The following is a 27,732-nucleotide window of genomic DNA, read 5'->3' on the forward strand; positions in this document are numbered from 1 at the left end:
TTTCCCCCATTCCTCATATTTCTCCAAACATATTTTAAACTCTTTTGCATAGATTGATCATTTTTTTCTAATATTTTTCAATTTCTAATGAAAAAGTTTTCCCTGCCTGATGGCTAGTTTTAGCTTTTGTTTAAAAAGTAGAAATATAAAGTACTTTTCTGTTAAGGCTTTGCTGTTTGCCATTTTACTGAAAGGACACAAAATGCACACTTTAAAAAAATACTTTATACGTAGTGCATCCAGATTAACACAGTTTGTGTTTTGTGGGGAATATTCTAGAGATGGGTTCTCTGTACCTGCATGTCTATATAGCTGAAGTTTAAAATTAGAAAGGAATGAGACTTGCTTAAACTAATGTAAAATACAGGAAACTAAGCTAAGAGGAGCACTCTTAGGCTCTCTCTAAATGTAATGAAGGAAAAAGATTTTTTAGAGAGCGATTCATCCCATTGCTCCAATTTGAGATTAATCAGTCTGTACAGGTCATCATTCTTTAGACAGCTAAAAGGATGAGGAGAGTTAAACTCCACTCTCAGTCATTTTTTTTTACTTCTACTACATAACCATAGTTGTTTAAAACTGTTCAGCCAAAGTTGAATTAAAATTTAACAACACATCTGAAGGAAATTCAGGAATCCTTCATTCATGCCACAGATACAGATTAGTAGTGATGGACCTTCAGCCTTTCCATAAAAGAGGTAATTTCAAGACTGAGAAAAATAAATAGTGTAACATGCTTCTAGTAAATAACCAGATGATCATGTACACGTCTAAATTACATTGCCCAAGCCAGAGACAGTACCATTGTAAAGAAAGCAGCGATGTGTTCTCTCAGAAAGACAGGTCAACAAACAGTGAGCTGGACTGTCTTAATGTGTAATGATAGACTTAGTTTGTAGAATTTGTGGTAAAGCTGTGATGGCTTGCATTATTACATATTTTCATTTGCCCTCCAGAAACAAAGAGCATGGTTTAGATACTCATGTTTTAAGATTTTAATATATTGAATGTCCAGTTATGCCTGATGGAGGAAATGTGCTTCAAGGAATAAATTAAGTTGCAAAATTAATTTAAAATTTTCATAATTTCAAAATGCATTACTAGTCTTGGGATTGTTTTTTTTCTTTTTTTTTTAATTCCTGAGGAAACCATCACCAAAATCTGATTTTCTGTGTGGCAAAAATGTTTCAAGATTGCTTTATTTTATTTCAACGTAACAGGTTGCATCTTGTAGTTTGCTTTTCAGTATACTTCTCTTGATACTTCTACTTTAAGTTTTCTGTGTCATTTTTAGATCAACATCACTGTATTCTGAGTGAAGACTCAGACAAGTGTTTGCATTTTATAAAAGAAACAATGACAGATTTATGATTTTAATTCAAGTGCAAAGTTTTCAGGGAAAGGCTGTATTAGAGAATGGATCTTCCAAATTTAAATTAATGTTCCCCTCTTTGTACTACTGTGTCACCTTTTCCATATGTCCCTTGGGCTCCTGAGGGAGTAAATTCACACACAGAGGCACAAAACAACCATGGTCAAGTTTGAGGTCTTTAGGGTTTGCCACACAACAGTGATAGTAATAACTTACATGCTAGAAGGTCCTTCTTATTACTTCGGGTTTCTCAGCAGAACTTAACAGGGGACATTTAACCTTTATAGAGTGGGACTTCAGGTATCTGGAAAGCTTGTATGTCTCTGCTCCTCAGAACCTGAGAAAAGTATTACCTTATTTATCTGTGCAGTGGCAAGTGCTAAATACTTGGTATAAATATTCTGACAAAGATGGGCCACCCCCTGCATTGTCCAGGTGCTAGTCAATAATGTGCTGATAAATGATTCTTTGAGCACCCAGCTTATTTTCTCTTTGTTTTGTATAAAATCTGCTTCCAGCTCCTTCTTGTATTTCAGCAGATGGCGCTATAACTTAATTTCCTTGTATGCTGCCATTATCTGGACACTTAATTCAGCATCACTGAATGTTTTTGTATTTGTTAATTTTAAACTTCAAGAAGGCTATAGACAATAAAAATATAATCTCTAATTTTCTTACATTAGTTGTCAAGGCATTAATTTATTAAAATACTTGAGTTGACATGAGTTTTGGAATTGTGTAAATATTATGTTGATTTTGCCACCTATTAACTGGATGAAATGTTTCCCTTTTCGGATGTAGTGCTTCCTAAAGGAAGACAATAGCCAGAATCCCAAACATCTCTTACATGCTGTACCCAAACCTTTTGGGAAAAAAAAAGGCAAATATATACTACCTGTTTATTTTTGCAGATGCTGAATGCATCCATCTTCAGAAACTGAAGATCTATAATGGTAGTCAGTACACGGCACAAATTTGCCTTTATTTTTCCAGTTAAGCCAATTAAGACATCTGAAACTGCAAAAAGAAATTTGTTTATTAAACATTAGGTTTTGCAGGTTATAAATATCCAACATAAAGAGAGATGGTTTCATTATACCTTACTTCTGTGTCCAAGAGGTTGCATATTCTCAGTAAATACTGAATGAAAAAGTAACGTTGTTCAGAACATTCTGGTTTGATGGATTTTTAGTGAGAAAGAAGATGGGAAGCATTTGCAGCAGTTTTCAATGTTTAATGTAATTTAAAATACGTCATGTAACCCTGAGGAATACAGTATTTTATCTTCTCTTTGTAAATCCCAAACTCAGGGCATCCTTGCCCAGTTACAAGAGAGAGGATACAGAAAACAGGTACTCTGTCATTTTGATTTTGTTCCCTCTTCTAGCAGTCTTATTCTGTAGTGTAATATTTTTGGGTATGGGTTCTTCAGTGGGTCCCCTGAACCAGTTGACAGTTCTCTGCCTGAGAGAGTCACTTTGTCCTGCTCATGTACATCCTGTAGACTGGACTTGATAAAAATAATTCAATAACAATATAGTACTGGGTTAGCAGGATGTGATATAAGCATTAGAAATATCTTTTGTGAATTTAGATGACATAATGTGCAAGTGAAAGGTGTGCAGCAAAGAAGGAGGTGGCAAAAACCATACTGAAATACCAGTGCATCTCACAGGATGAATTTCACGTAAGATGGGCACAACTAACTCCTCTTTCTCCCTCCCAAGGTTTTCTAACCTGAAACTTCTTAAAATGCAGTTGTGGCATGAGATTTCCTTTTTGAATATTTTGATAATGTTAGATTGTGTTCAATATAGACAGCCTGGTTTTTGATTTTGTACTTTAAAATTATCCAGTGCTATTCTCAAGCTAACCTACAGCTATATGCTCCCCAGGGAAATTAAGATGGATTAGGCCTTTTGTGCATCTATCTTCCTTTGTATTTGTCAATGTAATGATGTGTATAAATATAAAAATACAGTGCAGTTGGAATGGACATCTAGCAACACAGTTATGATCTCTACTTCAACAGCAGTTCAAGATTTATTTTCACTAGATAAGAAATAGTGTATTTTAGAAGAACAATGCTGATAACAAAGCTACAGCAAAGGAAGTATGATTGGCTATAAAATAATGAAGATTCTTCTTTAACTGTTTCAGGATTTTTCATCCTATTTATATACAAGAGAACGATCATCAAAATACATATTTTCCCTTACTGAATTGCATGTATCCTCAGCTTGCACTGCTCATTCTCTGTTTAAAACTCAGTAAGAGACCAAAAGAAATACATAAATCTCAGTGTTGTTTTCTGAACTCTTCGTTTAAAACCTGTGCTCTTTCTCTTGCAGTGAAAACTCACATGCAGCAAGGATTAATTTCTGTTGCTGCTCGCACTGTGATAACACATCTAGTCAACCACTTAGGCCACTATCCTATGAGTGGAGGTCCTGCTATGCTGACCAGTCAAGTGTGTGAAAACAATGACAATCCATACAGTGAAAGTCCTGAGCTTTCTCCTGAACTTTTTGAGAACCCAAATCTCCAATTCTTTGTATTAAACAATACTTCCCTGGTGTCTTGCATACAAATCCAAGCAGAAGACGACATGCCTGGGGGAGGACTGTCTGCTGGACTTGCGTCTGCTAATTCAAATGTTAGAATTATAGTGCGTGATCTGTCTGGCAAATACTCGTGGGATTCGGCCATTTTGTACGGACCATCATCTTTGTGTGGATCTTCACAACAAACGTCTTTTGCACTTCCATTATCTCAGCAAGATAAACCAGAAGATGCTCTTTCATCTTTTGAGCATGTGGAGGATGTATCAGCAAGAGATGGAATTACACTCCAAGTTAAAAGGAAATTTAGAGACACTGTACCAACATGGGATACAATTAGGGATGAAGAAGATGCTCTTGATGAGCTACTGCAGTATTTAGGTGTTACAAGCCCTGAATGCTTACAGAGAACTGGTGTTTCACTCAACATCCCTGCTCCTCAACCAGTCTGCATCTCAGAAAAGCAGGAGAACGATGTCATCAATGCAATTCTGAAACAGCACACAGAAGAGAAAGAGTTTGTTGAAAAGCATTTCAATGATGTAAATATGAGGGCTATGGAGCAGGATGAGCCAACCTCACAAAAGCCACAGTCAGCATTTTACTACTGTAGATTACTTCTCAGTATCCTGGGAATGAATTCATGGGATAAAAGGTAAAACGACTCATATTTTAAGAACTTTTTTTAAGGAATTGTTCTATCTTACCTTGATCATAGAGTTTGTTAAGCCAAAAATATTCCAGGCCAGCTAACAAAAGAGAGCGGATGTGCAACTAGGGGCAAAATAGCAGCTTTCTTCTGCTTTTCAGCCTGTCGTTTAGAGAGACAGAAAGGAGGAACATGTTGCATTTATTGTGATTCATATTCTTTCCTTAGAAAGTGTTTGAAGGCAAATTGAAGGAGTGATGTATTTTCTTTGCTTCCCATGTATGTTGCTGCAAAAATTGTTACCTTTCTATGTCAGAATAATACTCAGAAAGTGTCCTATTCTCAGCTATTGTGTCGCTGGACAGTGTCCTGCTGCTTTGTCTGCTAAAAGCATTCTTGCATGCAGCCTCAAAGCATTGCATGTGTGTTAGCTAATGAGAAAGATGTGTCCTCTAGTGTTTATTTCAACACTGGCTGTGCTTGAGTATTGTTTGAATATGGTTTAGAACAACAGGAGAGAAGCCATGTTCAATTACAGAAATAATGTCTCTTTACATTATTATTTTTGTGTGGGTGTCGTTAAGTGCATGTCTGCATATACATGTGGATATGTACAAATATTAGCATCCTAGCATTTATGGGTCTTTCTGAACTTTTTTGCCATTGCTGTCAAATTCCATATTAGAATCATTGATATATTTTCCTACTATGAAGGGAAATGGATATTCTGTAAAACAAAACTAATCTGTGTCACTGAGATATCACTGGAATCAGACAAAATGTTGGTGTTACAGCCCTTCTTATTTGCGTCTTTCATTCCTCAAGGCAGTCTGGTTTTGGACAGGACTGCTCTTAATTCCACAGCATTTTGTGGGAAACATCTTAAGCACAGTTGAAAAGAAATGAAAACTGTCTTTCTTGCTCTAACATATTGGTTTTGTCTTTTCTTTAATTGTTAAAACTGGCTGGGTGATCACTGAGCTAAGTTTTGCTGTGCAGTTCAGGATAGCAGAAGTTCTATGTTGAATGCACCAACTCCCTACAACAGTAGATTAATGGGAGTGTCTTTTGTCACTAAGCATATATATTATGGTCTAGTAAAGTGTGAGGCTTATGTATGCATCAAAGGGAGTTCTGTTCTTCTGCAGAGAAGAAATGGATCCTAGTCAGATCCAACAGGTTGACAGAAGAAAGTGGAGTGAAGCAGAAGTTATACTCAGGGCTGTAATGAGTATAGAAGATTTGCTGGAGTAAGAAAAATTGCTTGTATATTTTTTTAAAGATGTCTTAATTTTTAAATATTAACAAAGGACTGTTGAAAAGGCAGAAGCATTTGTTGACTGTTCCTGAGTGGACCTGGATATGTTCTTGTACTGTTCTTGTACTGTTCTGTATCCATCAGTGAAGAGGTGATAAAAGAGTTACAAATTTCTCTGTTTAGAAGGAGCTTTCATCTCCTGAAGAAAAATGAGAAGTTACTTCGAGAACTCAGAAATTTGGACTCAAGACAATGGTAAATTCTTTTAATGACTGCCTACTTACTTGTTTTAAGTGTGCTTTTACTCAAATGGCACTAATTGCATAGATGTGAGAGTTGAGCTGACTTTTGTAATAGTTTTTTTAATTATTCATGTATTTTGCATTGTATTGTAGTATTTTCTGTTATATTGAAGTTGCATTGGTTTTATTTGTAGGGTCGAAATCTGCATGTAGAATACTATGAGATAAACAAATTTCAAAATAACGTAAAATTATGAGCATTTTTATATGCATAACATTGAATTGTTTTAAAACTTTGATATATCAAAGTCTCCACGTTTTAAGCTTTGGTTGATTGTTTGGCTTTTTCAAATGGTCCCGGTATTTGAAGACACAGACCTCTAGTGGGAATTGTAGCACAGAATTAAAAATTGACTTGTTTTTGTAGAAGTTGAAACAAAACCCCGTGGAGGTTTTAGAAGTGTGAGAAACCACCTCCACTTGTTCCAATGTCTAACAGCAACCTGTCAATAGAGGACATTTAAATGATGATGATCTTTAAAAGAAATGTAAAGATTCTTCATTCAGTTGCACAAGTTGCATTTTCACAGTGTTCAGAAGCCATTGTTAATGGGCAGTGCGGTGTGTATAATGCCCATGTGACAGGTTTTGCCCATGTCAAAAGCCCAGCTATTCCATTAGCAATTGGTACAGCCAGCACCATCCTGGATCTTAGAAGTGGTGAAAGGGGTAAATGCTGCTCATGTATAGCAAAACTTAAGGCCCTAGAGAAGAGGACACTAGAAAAGACAGAATGAGAATATGAAAATATAGAGGGCATCCAAAAAGAAGCCATATAGTTGTACTGTAATTCCACTATGCATTTTCTATGCTTTGAAAGCCATGCTCTGTGTGTACTGTTTGCATATTTTCATTTCATATTAGTTAAGGCACTGTCATGCAATAACCATTCTGTTTTACAGCCGAGAGACACACAAGATTGCAGTGTTTTATGTTGCTGAAGGACAGGAAGATAAACACTCCATTCTTACGAATACTGGGGGAAGTCAAGCCTATGAGGATTTTGTAGCTGGTCTTGGCTGGGAGGTATTTATTAAAATGTTTTTATCCTAGGTTTTTTTACAAAGAAAATTACGGATCCCTTTATATATTATAAGTCTTTGGCTCTTCAGCATTACTCACAAGCACTGAAATACAGTGGTTTAAAAATGAGATTCAGAGAAGAATTCCTGTTTTAGTTTCATTAGCAATACTAGCCATTTAAATTTAAGCTTTTAACAATTGAAGAAAGTTTGTGCAGGCAAAGATAATTCTTTAATGTGCAGTCCTGTACTTGGCTTTCATGGACTGATTAGGAGGCATCTTGATTTCCCTGTTAGCTTGTAAAGTGTTAAGTCCATTGAAGTTTGAACTTTGCTCAGATTTGGGACTTCAAAAAGTACAGACAAGCAGCTTCTGACATACTCTCTTCTTCCTGCCTTCCACTGCAGGCATGTATCAGTTCACACACTCCACTCTACTTCTCTTCCAGCAGTCAGAAATATTGTGATGTACCCCATTATCTGTGTGGGCCTGCAGCTCTTTAGTCACTTGTTTGATACTGTTACAAGGATTTCCTTTTTTTCATCTTTCTTTCCAATGCACAGGATTAATTACTACTGTAAAGTTCAATTTGGCACTGAATGGCTTCTGGTCCTGGTTGGGTGTATAAGAAGCTGCAGGTTTTTTGTTCCTCTTGTGACTTGTGCTCATCAGGAGTGTCCACATGAGTGTCTATCTTATTTGTTCTTTGTGTTTCTTTACTCCTTAGGTATAAAAGGGCACTATTAGATTAACTGTGTGGATAATGACTCTGACTTTTCCACAGGAACAGAGGAAAATAGCTACAAGTCTGCTGACTTTCATGAACATAGATGTTTATTTCCCACATTCAGGAGAAAAAACCCCACATTAGTACCATCAAATATCCTTCTTTAGTGGTTTAATTCTCTTGGGCATTATTAGTTAAAGAGTTGCTAATTTGGATTAATATTCTATAATGAGACAACTAGTATTTTAACATCTTAACATTAAATTCTGCATCCTTTAGTATCAAAAACCCGAATATATCCCATGTGGGCAGAGATTAAATGTATTCACATCTGAAATACAACTTTCTGTAGTCACTGTTTTAAAGGTGAAGCAGCACATTAAACATGCTTACTTACTTCAGTGTCAGACTATTTTCCATATATCTAAGACTTACAAACTTACTTACAAATTAATCAGTTAGTTTCATGTGAATTTTTTTTCATATTCACATAATGAAAATTTCTCAAAAAAATATATGGAAGGCAATAAATTACCTGGCTCTTACACAGAGTTTTTCCAGAGCTCAGGGCAAGGTTGATGTAGTATCAGAGAATTTTAAAAAATACAAAAAGCACATGTAAGTGACCGCACTCAAATGGTCAGGGAATAATGCAGTAAATATTATTTGCACAACCTTTCCTTTCCTCTAACCTCATCCTTCCAGTAGCTTCTGTTGTGACCGCAGAATATAGAATGCTAGTGCACTGCAGTTGATTTCCATTCTAGTCAGCAAGTCTGAGCTCTTTTAGAAAAAAAACGTAACTATACTGTTGTGAAAAGGATCTTCACTTTTAAAGTTCAGTTGAAAGTGCATTTTAACATATAAAGGGTTTATTTATTACCTGATAATTTTTTCTTGTAAAGTTTCCTGGTCTTTATTTCTAGGTAAATCTCACAAACCATTGTGGCTTTATGGGAGGACTGCAAAAAAACAAAAGCACTGGATTGACCACTCCATATTTTGCTACCTCAACAGTAGAAGTAATGTTCCATGTGTCAACAAGAATGCCTTCTGATTCAGATGACTCTTTAACAAAAAAGGTAGGTGTCTCTGAATAAATAGTGTTTTCTTGGTAGTAAACCTAGACAAATTAGAGTCAAAGGAAATCCAATAACTTTAAAAAAAAAATCCAACTCAACAACAAAACACCATAAAATATCATAACATCCTTACCTGCTAAGTTGGTATATTCTCTACCAATTTCTGATTTTACCATACTGATGATTTGTACCATCATTGCAACTGTTGGCAGGAGCATATTGTAAAGTGGGGAAAAGTGCAGGGAAGTAATGGTTGGTGTAGAAGAAAAAGTATTACATCCCAATGATATCTTAGTACTTTTGAAACCTGGGATGCCCGTTAAGGTATATGTGGTGAGTACTTTCTGAGATGACTTTTTATGTACTTACGGGTCGTGTGCTGGTTATTAACATAATCTTCCCTTTAAAAAAAAAAAAAAGTTAAAAATATGAAGACAATGTTTATTGTATATAAGGTGTTTTGTCTTGGAGGAGGCACAGACGCTCAACAGTGATATGATCTCTTATAGCTGCATGAAGAAAAAAATGGGTTTCTGTATTGGTATTTTTTTTCTTTAGAATTTAATAAATTCCACGTTAGTAATAATAAGTTACAGTCTTGAACATGTGTCCTATTATAAATGAACAATTAGCCATCCTTAGACTGTGCCCCCATCCTGCATACATACATCTTCAGATGTGCTAATCCATTCACTAGACACGTTAATGAGCACTGGTTGAAGTGTAATATTGGAGGAACTGAAGCTGGTTGACCTCAGCATGGACTTTAATACTTGTAATTAAATTAGATGGTAGACATTTAGTAAAGAGAGAAATAGCCATGCCTCTGGCAAGCTTCAATTATTAATGACTTCTTTTTCTTTGTGTTCAACTTGAAGAAAAAATATTATTGTTCTTATTATAGACTGACTATGAATTCTAACTTCTCACTGTTCATCTCAGGTTGGTTTGGTTGGTGTGGGGTGTTTGAATTAAAAATGCTTTTGCTTGTATGCCTATGATGCTGCATCCTTTCTGTTCTTTATTTCCTGAAGTAGAGTCAGGGTAATACTTAGGTTATTAAATTATTTATAAAAGTGGTTAATAGCAAAAATAACTAATTTAAAAATTCGATTATTGCTACTGTTTTAGTATAGAACATTGGTGGGGGGTTTAAGTTGACTGGCTTCTATATTTTTTAAACAAAAACCTGGTTTTATAGAATACAGCTTGTAATTAACCTCACAATGTTTGTTTGTAATCTGTTTGAATTAGACCATTACAGAGTGTTGAAAAGGGGGAAGATGGGCCACAGTGAAAAATAATTAAAAGTGAATAATTTGATAATGCAATGGACTTCAGCAGAACACAGAGACAAGGTCTCCTGTCTGTTTCTAGGAGCATATAGTGAATGAGTGTTTTAGGTACCTCAAAGAATGACCAGCAAAGGCATTAGCAAAAGCAGGTTTAATATTCAAATAAAAGTGTGACACAGTTCATTGGCAAGGTTTGGTCTACTGCCTACTGGATGGTTAAAGCACACAGAGAAAAGTCAGACTAAAATGTAAAATCAATCAATCTAAAACTAAAATCAACCAAGTATGATCTATGTGGAGGCTGGGGATGAAAAAAGGGTAAGGATGGGAAAGGGTAAGGATAAAAAGCAATGAGGAAGATCCTCCAAATGAGTCACAAGGTTTGGACTGGACCCCCTTGCTAAGCTTAGCCCCAGACTTGAATGATGGTTTAGGCTTAAAGCTTTTACCAGCATGTAAACTTAACAGCACCTAACATCGATAGCTTAATTTAAACAATTTAACAAAAGATTCTATAGAATTTACTATAGCACAACACTAACTCACTTATAGGCCTAACTTACTTGCAAATCTAAAGTACTTAATCCAAGAGCAACATTCATAGTACAGTTGGTATAGCACATTTGCACTTGCATGCACACAGATCTAAAGGACTATGTAGAAGGTATATACCTGTCAAAAATTCCCCTTGAGTTCAGTGAACTACTCATGTCAGATGCCTTTGCATCTTCTCAACAAGTGAAGGGGTTGATCCTCGAGCAGTGGGGGTTATCAGCCCAGGCTCCAATGGTCCTCTGAGTACAGCAAACTTGAGAGTTTGCTGCCTCTGAGAGGTGTGTCACTCAGAGGGAGATTGCTGGCTGCCGCTGACTGGTGGTCCAGGAGAGCTCAAAGGGTCTCACTTCCCACCGCTGTTTATAGGGCTGCAAGGGAGTTGAATTTAGTCATAGTAATTTTCCATTCTGTCCACAATTTGGGTTGGTAACTTTCTTTGAAAGTTCGATTACAACTTCAGTTACCAGTTCCACTTGGGCTGTTATTCATGCAAGAAAAATAAGTTTCCAAGGTTGTTCATTAAAAAACAGAAGCTCATTAGATAGCACAAGTTCCTGGGACTAGACAGTGATTTCTGTTTCTGATCAGCTCAAGAGGAGCTTAGCCCAGGTGGTTTGTCAAGGCCAAGGCCTAACGAGCATTTCTAAAATGACAGTGCAGTCCAAGGGGGTAGGGAGGAATACACCACCACAGAGCACCCTGCATCTACATATAGTTGTTCTTGCCAGGCAAGGTTCAGTGCTGGTCCAGGCTTCCTGTGACTCAGCTTGTGAAAATTGTGTCAGCTGGGCTTCTTAACAATTCCAGTGTGCCCCAGGCCTGTTTCTCTCCTACTTTACCAACAATCTCACTTGTCAATAATTTGAAATATCTGTATGGATATCAATAAGTGTATCAATAAGTGGATATGATATGAATTGAAGTGGATAAGTGATATCAATTGATATGGATATCAATACGTGTATCAATAGATTGAGATTATATTTGTGGCTCAGCAACTGATTGACTGTTTAATCAAGCTACTTTATTTCTCTGTGGCTTTCTTTTCTGTTCTTCCTCAGTATGTTGGTTTTGTTATTTTTAAGCACATTTTCCCAAGAACAGGGGCTTGGGAGCCTCTCTCTCTTTCTCTCCTCCCTTCCCTAATAGTTTTTGGCCCATTCCAATCTAATAGAAACATGTTTCAAAGGTGTTCATTTTGTGTATGTTTAATGATGATAGGCTAAGTGAAGGAGATAGAGTGGGTGGGACTTTCAGTGCTCCTACTCTGCAAGTAAAGACTTCGTGAGAAGAAGCATTAGATATCAAAGAACCAGCAGCAAAGAGAGATGTTAAGAAATTCATCTTAAACTTGAGAGAAACATCAGCTGAAGTTTACATCTTGGGATAAACTAGCAAGTTCTATCAGGAGACATGAGTAACAAAACAGTCTCAATTCATTTACTATTTCTGCAACTACTCATGCTGCTTGGACTCACCACATCAGCAAAAGGATTGTATTTTATGACATACTGTTCAGCTCACACACACTATCAAAATTATTTGAGAGCCATGTGAGTGCTAACAGTTCTAATTGTTTTGAATGCACGTACTGTTCATGACCTTCAGAGAAATTCGAGATTTGAGCTTCTCTCCAGGTCTTCAGTGTGATTTTTTTGTCTTTTTTTTCAATGGGAGAAAAACAAGCAAACTTGCAGTAGTTGGCTTTGGCTGCTGGTTTTTATATTGTAAATGTGCCTAGAGGTACATGATAGTTCCTCTTATAAATGGAAATTAAATTAAATTAAAACAAAACTTCTTCCTGCCAGTTGAGCCACTGCAAAATCAAGATTCTGCTGTTTCAGGGGCTAAGCCATTTTTAAACTGATTTTCCATCACTCTTAGAGAGTAGTAAATTCAACTTTTAAGTGTTTTGATACACTTAACAAGCATTTGTTTCTGAAGATGTGAACAAGAGCAAAAAAAGACATGAATTCAAGAACCAATAAAAAACTTCTGATTGTGAAAAGGAACTTAACATTGAAATACATATATAAAATATTTAATTTGCAAATACTAAATCAAAGGTTTAATGCTGATAATGCAATTTGTTCTGGTTTTCTTACAATTAAAGGTTAGAGTAAAAAATATTTACACTAAGCTTACAAGAGCAAGCTTGCAGAGAATATCAGGACTAAATAATGTGAAGACTCAGTTCACAGAATGAGAAAGGTTGTAGAGGCACATAAATGAGCAATCACCTGTCTAATTCCTCCTTCCTTAGGAGGAACTTTCTAAAGAAGCGAAGGCATTGTAAGTGAGAATATTATACACACAGTATGTAAATAAAAAGTAATAATGTTAATGATTGAATACTAATTCATCTTGAGCTTTTGGTGTATTACACGATTCTAAGTTGTGCATGACATGATCCTAACCACATAAAATCATTACAGCTCCCAGTACTTATGGCTTTTTATTGTGTTGCTAACATGTATTGGGTACCTGAAGGTTTATAGATGTGAATTACTAGTACAGTATTTTTTTGAGTTACAATTATATACACATATTGCTAAAAAACCAAACCAAACAAAATACCCAAACACACCATAGTTATTGAGACAAAGTTTTGTGAAAAATTCATCTGGATGGTACATGACTGTAGACAGTAGTACTGTTAATATCTAATGGGCAAAAGTAGCTGCATAAAGCCATTACTTCATATATCTCTGCTGCTTTTGTTCTTTTTGTAATAAACACTTCCATTTTTGAAGAAGAAAGAAGTTGAGGCTAGCTGTTCTATCAGAAGAAAATATAATAGCTTTTTTTCTCCCTCCTTTAGGTAAGTGGGTATTAGAAATTACAGTAATTTTGGCAAGAGTTCAAGGGTTAATGTAACAGATAAATAAAAGGAATTTTCTGTAAATTGAGCCCTGCATTATTTCACTTGTCCTGCCTTTCCAAACCTAACTCATTTAATTTTAAAAAGTAAATACTTAAATTCTTCCTGACAGTGTGCTTTGCTTTTACTATCGTTTATTACTTCAATTATACTTGGTATCGCTTAGAACAATCTGCCATTTGGAAATTTCAGTATAGCCTGCAGCTTAGTTTAAAGTCTGGCTGCTATTGTAACATGTACAGCATATGACACTAATGTATCAAAATTAGATTTGATCATCCCTCCTGGTTATATTTATTTCACATTTCTTTTGTATTCAGTTAACATAAATGTATTAGGAGAGCTGACACATGATGATGGTTATAGAGTAAGAATATTTTAAAGTATTTTGAGTTAAATTTGAAATTTCAGGTAACCTAACAGTCGGTCATTTTTATATATTTGTTCTAATGGAGTAGAGTTTCAAACCAAGCCTGAAAAAAAAAATCTGTTTTCTCTTTTATCTCCTCAGGGCTGTCTTCCCGACAGCTCAGGTTTAAAATGGCTAAAACAGAGCTCTTAATCTATTTCTCATTGCCACCTTTCCAGATCATCACAGATAACATGACCATTGTGCCTGTCACTTGTGCCCATAGCCTGAAATAATCTTTAATTTGGTCCACTTTCTGGATTCTTACATTCATTCTGTGCTTACAACTCTTCTTTTTCCCACGTAATATTTTTTCCAACATAGCCTTTCCATACACACAGTTAAAATTTATTCTCTATATCGTAAAGTGTTGTTTTGGTTGCTGAACCTTCCTTTCTCTGGTCTTGACACTTTCATTCTTGAAGAATGCTGATATAAATGACATTTTCATAATCTTTAACACCTTTTACAGCTTCTTTGCATTTGTCCATCTCCATTTTGTGTCATGTCTTGTGCTTAGGTAATAAACTCTCTAGGGCAGTTTGATCTGCATTTAGAGTGTTAGGATACTGGTGTGTAACCTATAGTTCCAGGTGTTTCCAGTGTATTATCAGTTGCTCAAAGTATAACATTATTTTAGGACTTTTTATTATTTATGTTACTGCAGTGATTTATGTCTCTGCTACTGATTTGCCCTTTGTTAGGCTTACTGTGATGTATGTACATAAGAAGTTGTAAATTCAGGAAAGCAAGGTCAGGAAATAAGTGTGAAGACAACTGGTGGTGAGTTTTGAATAACCATTAACACAGAACTCAGTCTTGACAGCTGTCTATTCTGTGTGCACTAAATCCTATTCTGTTAGATAACACTGGGACCACACCTTCTTGGGAAATCATGGTTTTGTCTGTCCTTAAGGTTTCAATGAGCAGAGGTGGTTGTAGCTCAGTATCTTTGTCCTACTTGTGTCCAGGGCACTGAATTCTGGGATGCTTCCAATTCAATACAAAGAAATAAAGAATCCAGGTTAAAGTTGAAAGAGGTCAGGCCCTGGCTCTCATGTGGTGTAATAATTACAGTGAATGATGGATTCTCAAAGTGTTTGCTGTGCTTGTAGGAGATCTTGGTTGTTTAGCGCTGCTGAATTTCAAGGTCCTCAAGTGAAAAATTGAGAAGAAATTTGAAATTCTTCTTTCTAAAAAGTTTATGCAAAACTTAGCAGATGAAGTAAGCCAGGAAAGCTTTTCAAGTCAATTTCAGGTATCAGATCTCTTCCATGAATCGAGTGTTGTTGACGAGTCAAGTTACCACCATTCATGCTTTTTCAGAAGCTTTGTTTGCTGACCGAGGCGAGGACATCTGAAAGAAGCAGTAAGGAGTACTGTGTTAGTAGTGTCAGAGCTGATTCTGATCTAATCTTGAAAAAAGAACAGAATGACTTATCTAGAACTTAGTTATTCTCCAAACATAAATATTAAATCAGCAACACACAACCTTGGTTTTTTGTCTATTTTTTTTTTCAGTCATGTGACCACCTATAATAGAAGCAAGGTTTTGATCCTGAGTACTTTTCATTTTGTTATATACCACCATTCATACTTTATACCGTCATCCGCCTACTTGCACCCTCTGATTTTGACTCTTAATGCACTACATGTCACAGAGATGCCATTCTACATTTGACTCAAACTGGGTCTTTGCCAGATCATTCTGGATAGTAATCATGAGGTGAAATACATTTGACAAGACTTGGAACTCTGAAATAATCTGATTCATTTTCTTTTTCCTCTGAAGAAGTTTCTGGTTTTAGCCTGGAATGTATTCTCACACATATATATGAGTATTAAGTAAACTTTGAAATTGGAAAGAAAAGTTGCTGATGGCTTTGGTACACTTGGCATCCAAAAATATGTGTCCCTTGTCAGTAATCCTGCTGAAATAACCACACAGTACACTTTTATCACGGCAAAATCTGTATCAGTCTAATGTGAAAGCATGCATCAGTAGTGCTGCTCCATCTGGGTAGCTTTCACAGAAGTGCAAGAACTCGTGTCCTATCTGATTAACTGCAGGTATCAGTAACAGGTACACAGGGGCAACCTCTGATAAATTCAATTCAGAGGTAGTGATGCCCTCAAGAAGCTGCAATATCTAAACTCTCTATATGTTCTGGAGTTAAAAGCTATTTATTTGGCATGTACATTGTTACCATCACTTGTTTCTAACGGTCTATGAGTTTATTGTCTCTGAGTCCAAAGATGGCAAGTAAAGGAGGAATAATTACTTTAGTAAATAGTTCAATACTGCTGAATTATGAATGGTGCAGTGCAGTGATGGTGTATTGGTGCCAGTTCTGCTTTTTGGCAGTTGGTTCAATGAGTTCAGTCCGTGCTCCAGATGGCCATCCCTCAAGATCATGTGGGTTTTTTACATTCCACAACACTTCATGTCCAAACTGATTTGCCTCATGCTTTCTCTTTGGCTAGGCAGCCTCGTTCTCCTTGAGCTTTTTGCTTGCTCTAAGTGCAAGCCAGTCAATCCCTGATACCTTATCATTGTCGTATTTCAACAGCTATTTTGACCATCACTTCGCTGAGGAAGCAAAATGGGAATTTTTTTTTTAATCTGAGGTGCAATTCCTCACTGACTTCTCTGGTGATAAAACCAGTTTGAGATGTGACAACCCTGCTTTCCACTCCTGTCATGCTTTAAAAAAAGGTGCCAACAAGCTGTTTTCTTGGGCTATGTTTGAGACCAGTACAGTGAAATGAGCTGAATTTAAAACAAAAACCTGGCATGTATTTCCCCCACTTGGATCACATCTGTGATCCATTTGAAAAATTATCTCATGCCTGAAGAGAGAAATTGGTTAACTGTGGCCAAAGGAGAGGAGGCCAAGGATAACAATTTATTAGACAGCGATGCTGGAGGAGACTGAAGTGAAGCTGAGCTTTGTGTAAACTTAAAAGATAGAACTCTACCCTGATGAAAATCAATGGATGAGGTTGTTCTGGTGCCACAGTGCAAGGTTTCTTTAATTAATGTTTTGCTACAAAATGAAAAGGTTAGAAGGCGAAGTTGCTTTTCTGGTGATTTTGGGGGGTTGGAGGGTTTTTTTGTTGTGTATTTTGAAGTTTATCTTATCAAGTCCTCCAAGCTATAGCCAGGAAAGAAAAAAACAACTAAGTGTGCTTCATATCACTCTCTTACTGTACTTATTGACTTTATTGCTTTCTACAGTTACAGGAAAAGAGGTTGTAGTGATGTGGAGGTCAGTCTCCTCTCCCAAGTAACAAGAGACAGGATGAGGAAATGGCCTCAAGTTACACTAGGGGCAGTTTAGACTGGGTATTAGGAAAAACTTCTTAAGAGTTGTCAAATATTGGAACAGGCTACCCAGGGAAGTGGTGGAGTTGTCATCCCTTAAGTTATTTAAAAGATAATATTGATGTGGTGCTTAGTGACATGGTTTAGTGATGGACTTAGCAGTGTTAGATTAACAGATGGACTTCATGATTTTGGAGGTCTTTTCCAGCCTAAATGATTCTATGATTCTAAGGTAGGAGAGGTTCAATTTTGCAGTTAATTTTCTTTTATGATGTTTGTCATTGTTAAGTATTATCCAAGGTTCCTGCAGCTGCTGTTTGCATGTTGCACATCAGCCATTCAGATTGCTGTCTGGCTTTATTCTAATCTAGTAGAATAAAGCTCAGTGTAGTGACTGTTGTTATAACCTATTCTTTTGCTGAGTTTGGTTTAAGTGTTGGTGCAGGAGCATCCCTAACTAAGTGTTGTTCAAAATAATTCAGCCATCTACACAAGATGCAAGAACAGCTGACTTCAAAGGCACCACAGCCATTGTAGTGTAGGTGTATGTACAATCTGGTCCAGGCAAAACAAATGACTTGTTGAGCATCAAAGAAGAGATAGGGTTTTGAAGCCACCTGTCCTTTGCCTAGTCCAACATGGAAGAAAATCCTTTTTTTGTAGAAATACAACCCCGTTCTTCAGTCTGATACAATTTAAAGCTAACAGAGAAGAGCCGAGACAGCTTCTTTTTCCCTTTTTTCATTTTTTTTGTTTTTTTTAAGTCTGCTACTGACAACTGGTGTAAGCTTTCCGATAAGACAAAGGTAGCATTCCAGGAGGTTTCGTAAAATAAACAAGTGAATAATTGCAATTAAATTTCTCTGAAGACTGTGCATGTGTTTTGCTTTTATTTAAAGTGCAGTTGGGTTCTGAAAGTGCTATGGCAAATTGTTGGCTTTTTATATAGAATAGCTTCTTGTATGTGCTCAGATTGGAATTTTATGTTACCTGTTAGCAGCAGTTCACAGTGCAGTCCTTTGAATAATATCAAGGCAATTGTTTGACAAATTCCACCTGCCTAAAGCTGTGGAAACAAGCTGAAAACTGAGGGTGAAGACATTTGTCAATAACTAGTGATGCACTAGGAGATAAAAAAGATATTCAAGTTTGAATTTTCAGAAGTAACCCTTACTGGAAAGAATCTCCCATTTAATAATCTGAATGTATTTGATCAGTATACATAAAGCCTCTCTCCATGATGTGAACATTTGTTGTCAGATGATAATGTTTATCAGAAGGAGTGTTTTGGATCTTCAATGCAGATAATTCCAGAGTGTTCAAGGAATTCCTTAATCTGGTTATATGATTACATCTGAGGATACAGCATGGATTTTGAGGAACCCATTCAGCCATTCTGAGCCAGATCAAGAGCCATTCTGTAGTTTGTGGGGGAGCAGGGTGTTATTTTACAAAAGGATACAGATTTCATTGAAAAGGAGCATTTAATCTTAGTTATTCTGGGGGCTATGGAGAATGCAGTAGCTATTCTCCTTTAAAGGCTTTTTGTTTGTGGTAGGCACTTTGGAATTTGGCTAGAATGATGAGGTTAACTTCTCAGATATGTAGCTTTTAAACAGATGTTCATTCGTATACTTTAGAAGTTCATACAGAATTTAATAGTTTTCTGCCTATCAGTGATGGCAATCTTGAACACATTTTAGTAAATCAGGTTGAACCACTCTGCATTCTTGAGATAGTATCAACAAAATGTTAGCTTTCAGCAGAAAATGGATATTCACATATATGTTAAATTAAAGGGAAATTAACACCAATGTATAAAAATCTGTAGCACAAACCAGTACTCTCAACTAATACACTGAAATTGTAAAAGAACTGTACTGTACTTTGCTTATTTTACTCAGTTTTCTTCATGTGTTTTTAGTGGGTTTGTCCTTTTAAAATATGTACATTTAATATAGCTGTGTGGCTATAGAATATTAATTAAGAATATTTAAATTGATGGCATTTTATCCCTGGTTTTCCAGCTAAGACATTTAGGAAATGATGAAGTACACATTGTCTGGTCAGAACATACTCGAGATTATAGAAGAGGAATAATTCCAACAGAATTTGGTGATGTTCTTATAGTTATCTATCCCATGAAAAACCATATGTTCAGTATCCAGATCATGAAAAAGCCTGAGGTAAGAGTTTGTTTTCTTTTGTGTTCCTTTCATGTGTTTAACATGAACTGAGTTTTGTTTAGAATCGGAGGTTTTGGTATAATAGATTGATCCAACAAGGTGATAGACAGTTGCAGTGGTGGTAGGAGGGAAAAGGAAGAGCTGAGTGAGTACAGTGCATAGTAAAATACATAACTTGAAATTGCAAAGGCCTGATGCTGTAAAGTATATCTGCTACCAACATATTCTGGAAACAAAGCTAGAATATTCTGCATAATAATTTAAATATTACAGTAAACTTGTCAAATCTTTTATCAAATTTGATACATAACTGAGGTAGTTGAATAATGGCCTGTTCCAACTTCCTCCATCCACATCATATTCCCCCTTTTTTCCTCTCAAACCTATTTTTTACTTTCTTCTTAACTCCACACAAGAATTTGGAGATGAGTTCAGTAAAGCAAGACCATTCAGCCCTTAGGCATATGAACACACATTCTTTCTAATGACTGTTCCTCAAATGTCAGTGCTGACCCTCTTCTTAAAACAGTGGTTTAGGGTAGTGAGCACTGACTGAGTAAAAGTAGTCATGAGTATTTTGTACTACCTAACTTCTGTGTGTGCTGTCACCTGCCATGAATTTCTATACTTTAAATATTAAAACTGTTACTACAAGCACTAATATTAATAAATGAGGTATGACATAAATAGGATTACCTCTTTATGATGATTGCCTCTATCTATTGATAGGCCCAAAATGATAATCAGTCTTGTTACTGTTGGATTACTTACATTTTTAACTAATAAGTATATTCTTTCTTTTACTACTTTAAGTACAAATAGTTCTATTATTGGGAGCATGCAGGTTAAGAAGGAAAGCAAAAACTGCTGAAAACAGGGATTATTATTAGTCCAAAAATAAGTCCTTGTATGTGAAAAAAGTGCCTTCCATTAGATTTCAGTATTCTCAAAACTACGTTAAATGACTAATGGCAAAAATAATACAGTGGTCTAAAATTCCTTTGCAGCATTTGTTTCCTCTTAGCAGGAAGAATATTGAGTGTACACTCTGGTCCCTTTGCTGAGCTGATGCACAAATTTTGGTGCTCTTCTCCTGCTTTACGTCAGCAGCTTCAGAACTTTATTCACATGTACAGGAAATGAAGATACTTAATACTGAATGCTTTTTTGGTTTTTTTTTTTTTTATAATTGCAAAATGATGATTGATTAGAGAGAAATGTAATGCCAAAACATAAGATCTATCTGTTCTGTTCACCTTTTGGGGGCTAGCTATACTAAATATTGAGGTTTTCCACTGATCTCACGAATAAGGTTTTACAGTTAGTCCTCAGAGAGGTTAAACATTCACCACGGATTTCTTCTCTAAAGGGCTTTTATAGTCTTTTTGTTTAGGTAATGTAGAAAGGAAGAAGAACAGATAGAAGAAAAAAAGAGAAAATAGGAGGTGAGGGTCAATACACCAATAATTGTATGTAAGTTGGTCCTTATAGACATGTTAAGAACTAGAGCCATGATAAAAATTTTTTTAAGATTTGAATTATTTCTTTTGCTTCCTACCATCTACAATATTATCATCTAGCCTTTCAACTTCATACACATCATATGCACGACTGTTCCTAGGACTTTTGCAGCAGATGTTGGAAATGATCTTTGATGAGACATAGTATTCAAATAGTTGCTTAATTTTTTTCAAATGCTGTGTTATCTGTTGCCAAGGTTATCAAGCAGTTATATGGCTGTATATTTCCACAAGAGAAAAGGTCTGACTTGCAACACAATAACTGGTTTGATTATCTAGCAATGAGGAGGGAAAAAGACATATATTTGAGTGCTCTATTGTTAATGTTGATTGCTAATTGTTATAGCTACGATCTTACTTTATGTTGAACTTCTTAATTTTTTATTCAGGTTCCATTTTTTGGTCCACTCTTTGATGGTGCTATTGTGAATGGAAAAATTCTGCCTATTATGGTTCGTGCAACAGCTATAAATGCAAGCCGTGCATTGAAATCATTAATCCCATTATACCAAAACTTGTATCCTTTCACTCAAATGGTTTCCAAGGCATATACATTCCCTTGCAGTTCTACAGATATTATCTTCATGTTTTCTTTTTTTTTTTTAGATTAATATAGGGAAAATATTGTATTTAAATTGTGATGGTGCCCTTAGGGAACTTAAACCCATAGAAGAGCATTCAGATGAAGACCACCTTTTTAAAATTAAATAAATAATAGATTAAGTGTTGAATAATTGCCTGTTCCTAATGTTTTATAACATGAACTTGTCACTTTTTGTTAACAAAATTATTTTTTTGTGAGTAGTCTTTCTAAAATAGCAATATCATGATGTTAATAATCCTTCTTTCCTTAAGATATTAGGTATTTATCCAGTATTAGTGTGACTTAGTTTTATTTTCGAGTTCCAAGAATGCTGCTTTCCTTCAAGGCGAGAAGTTTATTAAACTTCTGTCATACAGATTTTGTTACTCAGCTCAGAATACAAAGTTGATGTCGAAATCATGTTAGTGTCTTTGTAAATGTGTCAGAAAAGGCTGTCTCGTTGTTGTTGTTGTAACTGTATTTTTGGAGGGGCTGCTCTTGGAAGAATAGATTTATCAACCATAAATTAAAAAACATAAGGTAAGTCAGTCACTTATACCCTTTTCCCTATTTAAGATTGAGTTCTGTTATATACTTATTAGTTAAATCAACAAGAAGTTTTTGTATTTCATAAATTGAAAGATAAGTTTAAATTTTGATCCAAAAGAATTCTGTGCTTATTTTCCAACCAAGCTGTAAATACTAATACTTGTCATGTGATAGATTGTTGCTAAAATACTGTTTTTTCTATTGGTGACTGTTAATACTTGCAGAGTTTTGGATTAGATATGATGAAATGGATTTACAGATGAATGATGGATGTGTTTTATGTGATCACATTAAGTGACGTTTGTGCCATTTCTGTAGATGACACGTTGATTCATTGTATTTTCATGTTTGGAAAGGTCCGATCTTTCTGTCATTACTCAAGTAGCTCAGTCAAAGAATTTAAAATGTATTATCGTCATCAACAACCATCAAAAGTGATGGTTTAGAGCATTATATTGATGTATAGTGATGAGCAATTGGAAAACTATTTACTTTGAAACAGTAAACTTGCAGTACCAAAAGAACCCCACAGACTTGTAGGTTTAAACTTCACAGAATATGAAAGGTTTGTTAAATTCCTTGGATATAGCTTGCCGGCTCAATGTCTAGGAATCAGCCAGTTCCAGAGAACTGTGCACTGCGTTTTTAATTCAGTTTTCCAAATTGCACTTCTTAATATGCATCAAAGCACAGTATGTCATTTATGACATAGTGTGGCCTCCATTAAAATGCTGATATGTCTCCTAGTATGGTTAGCATGGTAAGTGGAAAGCATTATGTGTATCTGATTTTAGGTAGCATTGGTTGGTGGGTTTCATGTCATCACTTGGTAAGCCTACGAAGTACCAGTTGGCTGGGCACTGATACTAAAGGGTGGCTTTGTTGAGTCGTCAGTGGAATTCTTTTTCCACCTGGCTTGGAGAATCTTAGATTTACTGTTTGGTGTAATAATTTAAAAATTAAAATGGGGTTGTGGGAAGTTCTTTAAAAGCTGTTTGCTTGGTGTGAAATTAGAAAAAACCTCAAACTTTCCTGGCTTGAATTAGGCTCTGGTGGAGTCAGTTGTGTCACTGGAGAACAGCAAAAAATGCTAACTTTAAAGTCTGGCCTAAGTCTCAGTAGTTTAAAAACCTCTTGATTAAAAATGTCATGGACATGCTCTTGGTGTTCAACCTATGGCCAGACTTGAGGCCAAGAAGGAATTTCCCTCATACAAGAATGGCTAAGACTGGTGGATGTTTCCTGTAACATGGACATAGCCTGTTATCTAGGAACATTTGAAAGTTGAATCTAATTATGTTCCTGCAATAGCACAGAGCTGAAGACGTCAAGGACTGTCTTTATTGTCCCCTGCTTTTTTCCTCCAGGATATTTTAGCTATGGCTGCAGCAGTTCACCACTGGCTTTTAAGTTTGTAGTCGACTAAAGGGTGTGGGGAACAGGCGTATTTTATGGTCTGTGGTTAAATAGCTTTTCTGGAGACACTACTGGAATTAATGTCTCTTGCAGAAGACAGACAGGATTCACTAATCAAGGTGGCCTTTCCTCATGTTGGAGTATTGCCAGAGCAAAGAAAAAGAGCTCTCAGAGTGATGAAAACAATACATTTGAAGAGGGAGGGAAAAGGGAACAAAAAAGCTTTGTTTCAAAAGGTACATGAAATGGAAAACTGAAGCTGATGATCAAGGATTTGCACAAGTCCAGGACCATAACAGTGTCAGTGAAAGAGAATCTGGACATCATGTTCTTGAAACTGATCTTCATTTACTTACTTATGAGTGTCTAATATACTGAGCAGTGTTAGTTTATTAGGAACTCAGATGATGATATCCAGTTGAATGTGGATGTTAAGGGCACAAGAGTACTTGAGACTTGTCAAACAAAACAGATGTCAGGCACTACATTTCTGTATTAGCTCTTCTTATTACAGTAGTAGACCAGCAGAAATAGTTAATTTGAAAGCCAGCATCAGTGTACGGATATCTCTCTGTCTGCAGGTATGTGGTTTGTTTTATGGTGGTGTGTAATACATGGTGGGCACTTTTTAACGTAGTACAGACTTAAAGATATATATGTAGGCCTATGCTTATCCACTTTTGAAGAATGTTTATAGTATCACATTGTAGATCTTGTGGTGACAGATCACTGTAAACTCTTAATTAAAGACTGTGTTGATTTGCTTGCGTATGGGATGGGAAAAAATGGGCACTGAGGTTGGCCCTCCTACTTCCAAGGAGAGCTTATCTACCGTCCGAAACAGTGCATTTTCTAAGTGCAGACCTGACTGAAAAAATCATCTGTCATTTGTAATCAGCAGGGATATTCAGACCTCTTCACGTAACCTGATTGCAACTTTTTCCTTAATGCGCTGGTCTGTTAATCACAATGTGGCAATGGTAGTATGTGTGAATGGTATAATAATGGTTGCATGGATACCAGAAATTCTGCTCATCTCCCTCTTACTGCCGTCTCCAACTTTGAGTATGTGTTGTACAGTCTGAAGTAGCTTTCTGAGACTGACATATTCTGTCAATCAGCTTCTTCTTTCTGACATGATTTTGACATTTCTGATAGGATACTTAGATAGCAAAACACTTTGAAGGTTTGATTTGGTTAATGATTTTTAAAGGTTTTATCTGCTCTGTGGTTTTATTGTTTGCTCAGAATACTATAATATGTTTCCGTATGGTCATGTTCTAAGATTAAAAATTTACTAAATTCTTTGGCAAACATTAGTCATGCATGGCAGGTGTCCTTCTTTATTTGGTTCTTGACATGCTCACTGCTGCAGCTGTGTGAAGAGAATATTGCTATTTTGGGTGGAGTTTTTGCTTTGGTGTGTAGAATTTGCTTTAGTTTCTGCTTCAGGGGTTCTCTGGTCCCCCAATAATTTTTGGTGGCCTGGCTCTCTTATACTAGTAGCCCCTCAGGAACAGGTGGCACACATGCACACAGAAGGAGGTGACAAAGACAAAATACTTGCGGTGTCTTGCTAGTGAAGCAGCAGTAACCTCCCTCCCTGTCTCATAGCTGATGTGTTTCTTCTTCTCATTGCATTTACCATTGTCTTAAGAAGTGCATGCTTATCTCCTGAGTATGCTCCAGCTGCATATATGCTAGGAAAACTTCTACCACTCATAAATGCAGGTGCAATAATGGAACTAAATGTTGAGAACAATCACATTTTCATTAAGATGGAGAAGAAGGCCAATATTTAGGGATTGTTAAATATTCTTTATTTACTACATTGCATTGAAATTCTTGTATGAATAGTTTTATTCATGGCTTATGTCTCAGAGCAAGCACTTTGTCACATTCTGAATTCAGAATCAACCATGTGTGGGAAATGGATCAATACTAAATATTTGGAACATTAGAAATTGTGGCTTCATGTAAAATTTTATTTGAACTTCCTGAATAAACAGCAGATGTCAGCCAGATGCCAAGAGGTACATCTTGACATGGTAGGCACCTTCAATGATTCAGCTTTTTACAATTATTGCAACAAAGCAGGACAAATACTAGAAACCTTGTGGGAGTGAAATTGCAATTGTGCAACAATTAGTGTCACTTTTTTCATTGTACACAAATTCTGGAGTGTTAACAATTATTCCAAACTATCTACACTTCAGATAGTGCAATTCAGACACTGTGCTTTCTGTCTTAGTTAGTATTCCCCTATTACAGAGGCTACCTAAGACACATAGTAAGAAGCTAGACACACAGTAAGAAATCCTCTTTAACATCTTTTAAATCTGAAATTTATAGACATTTTAGAATACCTGGAAAATGCATGACTGTTTTATCCTTAATCATCATAGCATAATTTTCACTTCTTTCTAATAATCTGCAGCCTTTGACCTATTGCCAAGAACTGGTGTTTCTTTTTGGAGATTTTTTTTTGGTCACATGAAACCAATTAATTTAAATAGCAAAAAAAAAAAAAAATAATGCTGCTTTAATTATTCCATCTAAAAAATGTTATAGAGTAAATCTTAATCTGAATGATTAGATAAATTAATCTTTGTTATCAAAACTGAAAATTTGACATCCTTCTAACTTTCTTGATATTGTATGACTTATCAGTTGGTACTTGATGTATTGTAACTAATCTTTTGACAGTTGTCTTCCAGAGAAAGGGAAGGTATTAATCCCATGTGGTGTCTGACAAGGCAGTAACTTATTTATGAATAATGTCTATGAGTGGTTTGTTAAAAGTTTGCTCTGTATTAGAAACTGATTGCTCAGAAAAAGCTTTTTTTCTTGAGGTGATACTCAACTGCCCCAAGAAAGGGTTTTATTAGAACTGGTAGTGTCGCTGTCTGTTGTGCCTGCTTGACCATCTCCTGCCTCAAGATAGAATTGCAGGCACTGGAAAAGTGAAGAAAGTGTTCTTTATTAATGACATGCAGTGAGAAAAGGGTATTCTTCAGATTTCTGGCAACATTTGTTTCACTTAATTAAGAATATTTGTTTTATTTGCATTTTCAAACTGTAACTTATGAGGATTTTGAAGATTTCTCACTAGTACAGGAACTTAGAAGTTAAAACTGGATAGCACTGATTTTGGCAGTGCCAGTTTCCCTTCTTCCAATAAGTTTTCTGTCTTAAAGCTCCATGAGCATCTGTAAGAAAAAAAGTGAATAGAGTGATACTGCATCAATGACAACTGTGAATCAAAGGGGAGGGGCATAAGGATTGCTCACTCTTGTAGTTTTGGTGTAGTGAAAGGAATAATGCATGAAATTATAGTTGCTCTTCTAGTATTTTCTGGTTTAGAATTTTTTTCATCTGCCATATGCCAAGACTGCAAAGTTTGCTGTATTTCTGGTGATATATTTTTGATACAGGACATTTAATAAGGTTTTAACATAGCTGTTCGTCATTTTTTTTTCTGTCATCACAGCTGAGAAGATAACATTAAAATAACACTTGATAAACTTTTTAAAAACTACTTCATGTATTTTATACAAATAATTTAAAATTTCAGAATTTCAGTGAATATTTATTCCATCCCTGATGCCTGCCATTGTAGCCTTATCTGATATGATTTCAAGTAAGAGCCATGGATGAGTTCATCATATGACCCCTGCTGTTTTTTCCACAAGAAAATACAGTTATTTCTGAAACCTATTTTACTGCTTAGCAGTGGAAATTGTTTTCCTAGTTCAAGCAAGAATCATAAGGTACAGAATATGATTTTCAGTCTTTCCTGTACTTCAAATTGCTCAGTTGTGCTGTTCTCCCAAATCCTAGTTCCGCTGACAACTTACTTGATATTTTAGTAATTATAAATGTGATTGATAAATGAAATGCCTGCATACAATGATGTAACATGAAAAACCAAAGATTTCCAAGAGGTGTACGAGTATATGATTGTTTAAATGGACTGTTCAGGTATTTCAGTTTCAAGGAGTCATGTAACAATTTTTCTGCACGTGGTAAGAAACCTAAA

At 35.9% G+C, this 27,732-nt stretch overlaps 1 protein-coding gene across 1 annotated transcript in view; it reads left to right on the forward strand.

Annotated features, from left to right (window-relative positions):
- RALGAPA1 (Ral GTPase activating protein catalytic subunit alpha 1) overlaps positions 1-27,732 on the forward strand; it is a 130,942-nt gene that overhangs the window by 76,232 nt on the left and 26,978 nt on the right. Inside the window, 6 exon segments of the mRNA XM_032112672.1 lie at positions 3,724-4,588; positions 6,024-6,095; positions 7,045-7,168; positions 8,819-8,974; positions 19,467-19,625; positions 21,535-21,662. Of these exon segments, the coding sequence (XP_031968563.1) occupies positions 3,724-4,588; positions 6,024-6,095; positions 7,045-7,168; positions 8,819-8,974; positions 19,467-19,625; positions 21,535-21,662 (1,504 nt within the window).

This window comes from Corvus moneduloides, chromosome 6 (genome assembly GCF_009650955.1).
Source record: "Corvus moneduloides isolate bCorMon1 chromosome 6, bCorMon1.pri, whole genome shotgun sequence".
NCBI lineage: Eukaryota > Metazoa > Chordata > Aves > Passeriformes > Corvidae > Corvus > Corvus moneduloides.